Source organism: Typha latifolia, chromosome 5 (genome assembly GCF_019914945.1).
Source record: "Typha latifolia isolate L0001 chromosome 5, TyphaL0001v2, whole genome shotgun sequence".
Taxonomy (NCBI): Eukaryota; Viridiplantae; Streptophyta; class Magnoliopsida; order Poales; family Typhaceae; genus Typha; species Typha latifolia.
This window is the reverse complement of record NC_133090.1, coordinates 1,160,629-1,168,246: the sequence shown is the minus strand read 5'-3', so window position 1 is coordinate 1,168,246 and position 7,618 is coordinate 1,160,629. Positions and strand designations below refer to the sequence as shown.

At 38.5% G+C, this 7,618-nt stretch overlaps 2 protein-coding genes across 2 annotated transcripts; both read left to right on the top strand.

Moving 5' to 3' along the window:
• The first annotated feature begins 457 nt into the window (after positions 1-457).
• On the top strand, positions 458-2,149 carry LOC140788001 (peroxidase 64-like). Its single transcript, XM_073137076.1, has 4 exons — positions 458-889; positions 994-1,182; positions 1,252-1,414; positions 1,509-2,149. The coding sequence occupies exons 1-4, from the start codon at positions 695-697 to the stop codon at positions 1,901-1,903; spliced, it is 942 nt and encodes a 313-aa protein (XP_072993177.1). The 5' UTR covers positions 458-694; the 3' UTR covers positions 1,904-2,149.
• Positions 2,150-2,977: 828 nt separating this feature from the next.
• LOC140787924 (uncharacterized) lies at positions 2,978-6,581 on the top strand. The gene is made up of 5 exons (XM_073136959.1): positions 2,978-3,349; positions 4,110-4,228; positions 5,925-5,982; positions 6,096-6,173; positions 6,250-6,581. Exons 1-5 carry the CDS (start codon positions 3,163-3,165, stop codon positions 6,441-6,443), a joined length of 636 nt encoding a protein of 211 aa, XP_072993060.1. The 5' UTR covers positions 2,978-3,162; the 3' UTR covers positions 6,444-6,581.
• Positions 6,582-7,618: the final 1,037 nt, after the last annotated feature.

The following is a 7,618-nucleotide window of genomic DNA, read 5'->3' as shown; positions in this document are numbered from 1 at the left end:
TCTAAATTGCTGTCTCAGTAGTGTTGATACTTCATTAATTGTATCAGAATTGCTTCTGTTTGACAGGACAACTACAAATCACTTCTCACAGCATTGTATCTTGAGGCTTGAGAATAAATCCTACTCAAGAAACTACCTTTCAAGGCGAGCTAGAAACAGTGCTGTTTTCACCATTAATCTTCCTTGATTCTCAAGTTCTTTTTAGTAGATGTAAGTTCACAGATGAAACTTGTATCATTAACCACTCTGATTTGTTGTTGGGTCATAGTCTCTTGTCCCACAAATACTTTGGATGCCTTCATCCTTACAAAGAGGTCAAGGTAAATATGTTTGTTTGGTTGCATGATAAGTAGTGTCTTGTAACTATGTTAATCCATCCTCTCTCTAGTCTAGCATACATTGGATTAAGTAAATCCACAGATAAAACTCCCAGTGAGAAAAAACCAGCTTCTATCATAGGACAGGTAGACAGGATAGCTTCAAGAACACTACTCCATTATCACCATCATTCTTTAATTTATCACCAAACACTTCGTTTACCCAACTTTATCATCCCAAAGAAACTCCATCACTCCTCATATCCTTCTCCTCATCTCCCTCTCTCTATATATGTTGCATCTCTCCTCACAATTCATTTCAACATCAGATAAATACTGTGAAAGTGAGAGAGAGAGATAGTCAGAGGGAGAAAGAGATGGCTGCATTTATCACTTCACTTTTGATGCTATTTCTTGTTCATACTAGTAATGCACTCAGCAAAAAATACTATGCCGACACATGCCCCGACGTCGAGGCAACGGTTACCGAGGCCGTTAAGGAAGCCATGGCTAACGATAAGACAGTTCCCGCGGCGTTGCTTCGCATGCATTTCCATGATTGCTTCATAAGGGTCTCTTTCTCTCTACAATATATACCTATGGATTATTCTATTAATCCTGTCAATTTGTTGCAAGTTCTGACTATAAATCCTGTCAATTTTTGTTTTCTGAACAGGGTTGTGATGGCTCAGTGTTGATAGACTCAAAGGGGAATAACACAGCAGAAAAGGATGGTTCTCCAAACATCTCACTGCATGCCTTCTATGTGATTGACAATGCCAAGAAAGCAGTGGAGGCAATTTGCCCTGGTGTTGTCTCCTGTGCTGACATATTGGCATTAGCTGCAAGAGATGCAGTAGCCCTTGTAAGTAATATGATGCACTAAAGATCGATGTACAATAATTTGAGTGCTAATTAATTGAATTGCATGCAGTCTGGAGGTCCTTCATGGGAGGTGCCAAAGGGAAGGAAAGATGGGAGGATCTCAAAGGCCAGTGATACTTCACAATTACCAGCACCAACCTTCAACTTCTCTCAATTGAAGCAAAGCTTCTCTCAGAGAGGCCTATCGACCAGAGATCTCGCCGCCCTCTCAGGTAATACCTTGTCGGTGACCGTCGACCGGTTCCTTTTTGACAACTATAAGTTATATAAAAAAAAAAGAATCTTGACATGGTTTTATTGTTACAGGTGGTCACACCCTTGGATTTGCCCATTGCTCCTCATTCCAGAACAGAATCCACAGCTTTGATGCAAGCAATGACATCGATCCTTCCTTGAATCCATCCTTTGCTGCAAGAATAAGGAAGGCATGCCCTGAAAATAACAAAGTAAGGAGTGCAGGCTCAACCATGGACTCCACAACCACAGTGTTTGACAACAACTACTACAAGCTCTTGGTGAGTGGGATGAGCTTGTTCTCCTCTGATGAAGCTCTGCTGACAAATGCCAAGACAAAGGAGTTGGTCTCAACTTTTGCTACCTCACAAGAAGAATTCTATAAAGCTTTTGTGAAGTCTATCATCAGAATGAGCAGCTTGAATGGTGGAGATGAAGTGAGGTTGGATTGCAGGGTGGTTAATTAGATGAAGGAGAATCTGTTCATCTATTTATCTTCTTGGCTTTTTAAGTTTGTCAACTGTGTGCATGTAGAATAAACTGAGAGATGGATAAAACTTAGATTCATCTTTCAAAGAAGAATTTTGAGAGTTGCAATCATCTTGTGTCTTATATATGTTTTTATTGTGGCTTTCTATGTACCAGTAATTAGATTTTTTTTTTTTTTTGGTTCAAACATAATTGAATAGGTCTTGTCTTCAAGGTTGTGGGAAGAAGTTCTTGTCCTCCATACTTGTGCTGTGCCATGACATTATTGGTTGCTTTAAGTTGGAAATTTTGGATTCACATGCAGATATAGGTGTAAAAGTTGTCGAGGATAAGCATCATATGAATATTTCAATTTTACACCCTACATATGTGATTATTCCAGTTTACTCCTTATCTTTTCATAATTTTTAATTTAGTCCTTGTTTAACCCTAAAATAACCCAATGCCCTCGTATCATTTATACCACTCTTTATTAAATTAGAATAAAAGGATATATATTAATATAATATAATTTTCCTTACCACCGTTGACACTACCGATCCCCCATCCCGAAGGGTAGCACTGGTAGATCCATTCGCCGACCTTGAGGAGAAGCTTCTGCTTGCTGTGAGGGCGAGGGTGAGGCCAGGTGCAGTGAGGGCAAGGCCAGAGACAGTGAGGGCGAGCGCAAGGGCGACCATGGCCACAGCTATGGCCATGGCCATTGGCGGTGAAGGTGAGGGCAAGGGTAGCCACAGACACGAGTGGTGAGGGCTGCCACGGCCAAGGAGAGCGGAGGCGCATGAAGCAGGTAACAGGTGAGGGGGAGAATTGATAAGACTATTTAGGTAATTTTATAATTTTATTTTATTTTTCTTGCTAATTGATAGGCTCATTAACTTATTAGAGGTATAGTTATCATCAAAGATTTTTCATCATCCTCGTTAGTCATTTTACTTTGTCCCAAAGTTTAGAGAGGACATTGTAACCAAAAAAATGTTTAAATTGTCCGGTAAAAATTAGGTATAGTTCAGAATATAAATGTATTTAACCCGAATATTAGATTCAAATCCGATCACAAGTTCACGTTAATGAGTTGGGTCAAAAATTCGTCTCATTTGGGTTATCGCATTAAACGCCACTTCCTGTATTCGAAGCTGCTCGTGTCGTCTGAGAGTAATATAGTCGAACACCTTGCCTGCACTACTTATCTCGAAACGGCAAAACCTCCTCTTGCTCAAGTCTTCCAAAATCCTCTATGGCCTTCGCCAACTCTCTCCTTCCTCTCCCTCTCGCTTGCCCAAATCCAACCGTCGCCCCCGCCGATTCCTCGCAGCAGTTGGTGCCCATCGCCTTCTCTCGCTTCCCTTCTTCTTCTTCTTCTTCTCCTCTGCAGGTTAAGAGGGCGAAGTCTCTTTCCATCTTTCGAAGAAACCAACATAGAGGTACCCATCATTGATCTTTTCCGCTATCGCTGTGGTATGCACGTCTTAATGGATGGATTGGTTATCCGTGAAATCTGTCTCTCGATGTTCTGTGAAATAGATCGGAAAGTTTTGTTCTTGTAGTTCAGTTTTACGTGTTGCTAGAGTAGAGATGTGAAGTGGATTTGGTTATGTTCAACACTTCGATGAACAGTGTTTTAAATGTTGTGCATTAGCATTTTGAATGCTTCTTAATTGGTTATTAGTTAGTCAGAGGGATTTGAGGAAGAGCTAACTGAATCACCTTGTAGCTTTCATCTTAAAGGTCTACACATTTTAGAACCTTTATTTTTTTTATCGTTCTACAATTGGTTCATTATCTAATGGATTAAAGTTTAGCTGCCGTCATACCTTCCGTTTTATGACTTCGGTAATTAGATAGAAACATTTTTTTGTTGGGAGTAATTTTAGAACCCTAGAGCCAAAGAATGTTCTGATCCTATCCACTACGGGTCACCCCTTATACAGGATCCTCATCTCGTAAGTATTATGATACTTACTACAAGAAGAGCAATTCATATACCTCATGATTATGATTAGTACTTTTGGTTTTTGTGGAAGTCCAAGTTCCTTAATTTAATAGAAAACCCCTTATTCGGGATGCCCTGTGGAACTCTTGCTACTGATTTTCTAAAATTTGGAGTATAATGTCAATGTGCTAAATTTCAGTAGATTTAGATGGTCTGTAAAGTTTAATTTTTCTGTCATGAATGAATGCCAGTCAGGGCAGAAACACACGACTCCGGAAGTGCTGTCTCTGTAGATGCTCTCACGAATATTAAGCATGTCCTCCTTCCGATCACTGACCGGAACCCTTACCTTTCAGAGGGAACAAGACAGGTTTTATCTCTCTTGATGATATTAATTACCTACTATATCTTAGAGAATGCTGTGTTTAGTTCAATATTGAAAAGCTATTATTATGTTTTCAACAATAAAGGAAAATAAGTTCCAGTATCCTCTTCTAAGCTATTTGCAAATATCTGCTCTTGTTTTATTTATTTTTATGATACAGTAATCTGTGGAAGCATGGTTGCAAGATATGTGTTAATCAGGGTGAATGAGTATCTTATAAATATTGTTAATCAAGTTATTGAAATTCTTGAGTTCTCTTTCATGGTCTTCCTAGTTATGAGCATTTGCAGAATGTTCTCCACTGAAACTTCCAGTTATTTATTTTTCTCATATGATGATGATGCAACTTCAGTGGCTTTCATTTCTTGTCTTTTCACTTTCAATAGTATATCATTTATTGATCGGTCAATAGATTTTTCTTGTTTTCTTTCCAAGGTGCATTTATGATGAATATACTACGGACCAATTATCTACCTCTTGCGTAGAACTTTCTTCTGTTTCTCTAGTTAACCTACACTAACCATCAGGTGTTTACACTTACTGTGGTAAACTAGCTAATGAAAGTAGGCAGGAGGAAGATCTTCAGTCTTCTACTGCTGTCTGGTTTCTTATTTGTATTATATGTCATCTTTCTCAAAGATGCTTTAATTAGAAACTGGGCAACAGATCCATGAAATGTTAGAACTAATATCAGAAAAGGCAGTGATTCATAGTAGTGCCATAAGGATGCAAGCCAGTCACTATTAGCTATATCTTGATCCTTAAATCTGCCCTATGTAGGTGACATGTGGCTTTTGGGAATTGAACATGAGTGGGAATGTTTATTGCACACATTCACATGTGAGAACCTCGGTATGTGTATGTGGGTATTGGTGAATCAGAGTGGTCTATAAGTATTTGTAGTTAGAGAACTAAGGTATAGTAATTTGTTGAAGGCAAATGAATATGTGATAGGCAGGTACATTTGGTGTCGCATAACTAGTTTATCTGCAGATATTATGCTTTTAGGAAAGTTCAAGACATATAGTAGATAAAGAATAAAGATTTTATGGAGAAAATACTTGAGCATATATCGTGACGTAGAGTATGCATTAGTTTCAAGTAAGCCACTCCAAATGTCTAATGTGCTACCCATGATTGTTTGCATGTATTTATGCTAATATTTTATTGGAACGAGCATCTCAGTCCTTTTAATGCAGACTAGACTGGTGAGTTTTTGCAATGTGGTATGTGAGGAAAATGACACGTAATAGACTGTTGGGTTTGTTATACTGTTTCTGAACTACCTTAAAAAAGAATTACTTATTATGAACTACTGGGCTGTTTCAAGTTGAGTTATTTTGCCCAATGTCAGAATATCAGATATATGTTCCTGATTCCAAATTTATTTCATTCTATTCTCCCACGTACTGCCTCTCTGGTGATAAGAAATAATGTCCTGCAATCAGTGGTATGTGGTGACAGTTATCTACCACCAACTATTACAATTCAGATTCCTTTAAAGGGTTTATGGCTAACATATTTCTGCTAAATAATTTCAAGAAAGGGGATTTCTTACATCTTTCTATTTTACTGTATAAAATCTGATATTTGTATTGCATAGTATTTCCTTCTGCTTTGTAGAATGTGATTGTGCAGCACATGTTATAGGCACTTACAACCTTTTAAAAAAAATTCTCAGGCTGCAGCAACTACCACTTCTCTGGCGAAAAAGTATGGAGCTGACATCACAGTTGTTGGTATGCTCTCCAATAGCACCTACTTACTGTAGAAGTCTTGCAAACACAAATTTCAGACATTTAACCTCCTAGTACAGGAGATCAAGTGATATAGGGCTCGATGTTCCTTGCAGTTATTGATGACAAGTCAAAGGAGTCCATCCCAGAGCATGATGCCCAATTATCTAGCATCAGATGGCACCTTTCTGAAGGTAAGTGTAGCTCAGATGTCCTTCCAAAAGATTTTAGTAAAACTTCATTCTTAAGGTATATCCTTCTCTTGGACAGGCGGGTTTAAGGAGTTTGGGTTGATGGAGCGGCTTGGAGAAGGCAAGAAACCAACTGCTATCATTGGTGAGGTTGCTGATGACCTGAACTTGGATTTAGTAGTCTTAAGCATGGAAGCAATTCACTCAAAGCACGTCGATGCGAACTTACTGGCAGAGTTTATCCCCTGCCCTGTGTTGCTTCTTCCTCTCTAGATCATCCAGAGTTGCATGGTTGGTTGCGAAACTAATCCTTTTTATTTAATCTTCCTCTTCTTGCCTGCTCTTAACTGAGATAGCTCTGCTACTACATGTCTAATGAAGTAAGCCTTAGGTAATCTTGTTGCATTTTAACTTTCTTGCATTTGCTTTCTGATGGTGATCTCTGTGCATTAGTTAGTGAATCTCGCCACCTTTATCCCCGTTTGAATGATCAAATGGTTACAAGTAAACACCTCTGCTATATTTCGAATAGAGTCAATATCTATATACAATGTTCGAAATATGAGCTCTTTTCTTTTTCAAAATAATTATCTGAAGTCTCTGCATTTGTTTCTATTTTGCTGCTGATGAAATATAAAAACGCATACAATCAGAGTGTGCGAAGAAAGAGATTAAAATTATAATCAAGAAACTTATCGAGGAAATTATAATTAAGTTTTTCTCCTATGCTTTCTTTATTAGATACTGCATGAATGTTTTGTAAACTGTCAAAGCCTATTCGTTTTGTTTATTTTTCCCTTTGTTACTACACCCTATATCTGATTACTTCGTAAGCAATCAGGAAGAATTTAATGACTTAATTTCATATGATGAGCCTTCTCTATCACATCCAATGATATCACCAACAATTTCCTTAAAGACTTTTTAGCACGAGTTGCATGCCTCTCTCATCTACACTATTCCCATCGAGAATAAGATATTCGTGTCATATGCCTCTGCAGTGACGTGGCACCCGCAGTTGGTAACGAAATCGCGGCGAGATATCCGTCGAAGCAATTCCTCCCTCCTCCCTTATCCATCGTTCCCCCCGGATAACGACCTGTGAGATGTTTTTATCCGTATAAACCGAGATATCTCGAAGTTATCCGTGACCGCTTATTTCCCTTCTCTTTCTCTATTAAATGGTATGTGGCACGAAATCTTTGCCTTGAGGAATTGGGTTTTTGAAATTGGAGGCTCGAATAGGTGCCACCTGTATGCCAAATCTTTGTCCATTATTATAAGGTAGAGAGGTGAATAAATGTATTCATATGGAATAAGTCCGAATTTTGAAGCATGAGTGGATTGCCTTACGTACACACTTAGCTGAAAGGAGGCCTATCACTCAATCATAGTTGGGAGAATTGTGTTCATGTCTTACTCTTCGAATTCTTTTTTTCATTTTGCAC

Excerpts from the sequence above, each read along its gene's own strand:
- LOC140788001 (XM_073137076.1), top strand. The coding sequence starts at position 695 with ATGGCTGCATTTATCACTTCACTTTTGATGCTATTTCTTGTTCATACT. Across the intron at positions 890-993 it reads TCCATGATTGCTTCATAAGG|GGTTGTGATGGCTCAGTGTT; the intron begins GTCTCTTTCTCT and ends TTTTCTGAACAG. Across the intron at positions 1,183-1,251 it reads CAAGAGATGCAGTAGCCCTT|TCTGGAGGTCCTTCATGGGA; the intron begins GTAAGTAATATG and ends AATTGCATGCAG.
- LOC140787924 (XM_073136959.1), top strand. The coding sequence starts at position 3,163 with ATGGCCTTCGCCAACTCTCTCCTTCCTCTCCCTCTCGCTTGCCCAAAT. Across the intron at positions 4,229-5,924 it reads TTTCAGAGGGAACAAGACAG|GCTGCAGCAACTACCACTTC; the intron begins GTTTTATCTCTC and ends AAAAATTCTCAG. Across the intron at positions 5,983-6,095 it reads AGCTGACATCACAGTTGTTG|TTATTGATGACAAGTCAAAG; the intron begins GTATGCTCTCCA and ends TGTTCCTTGCAG.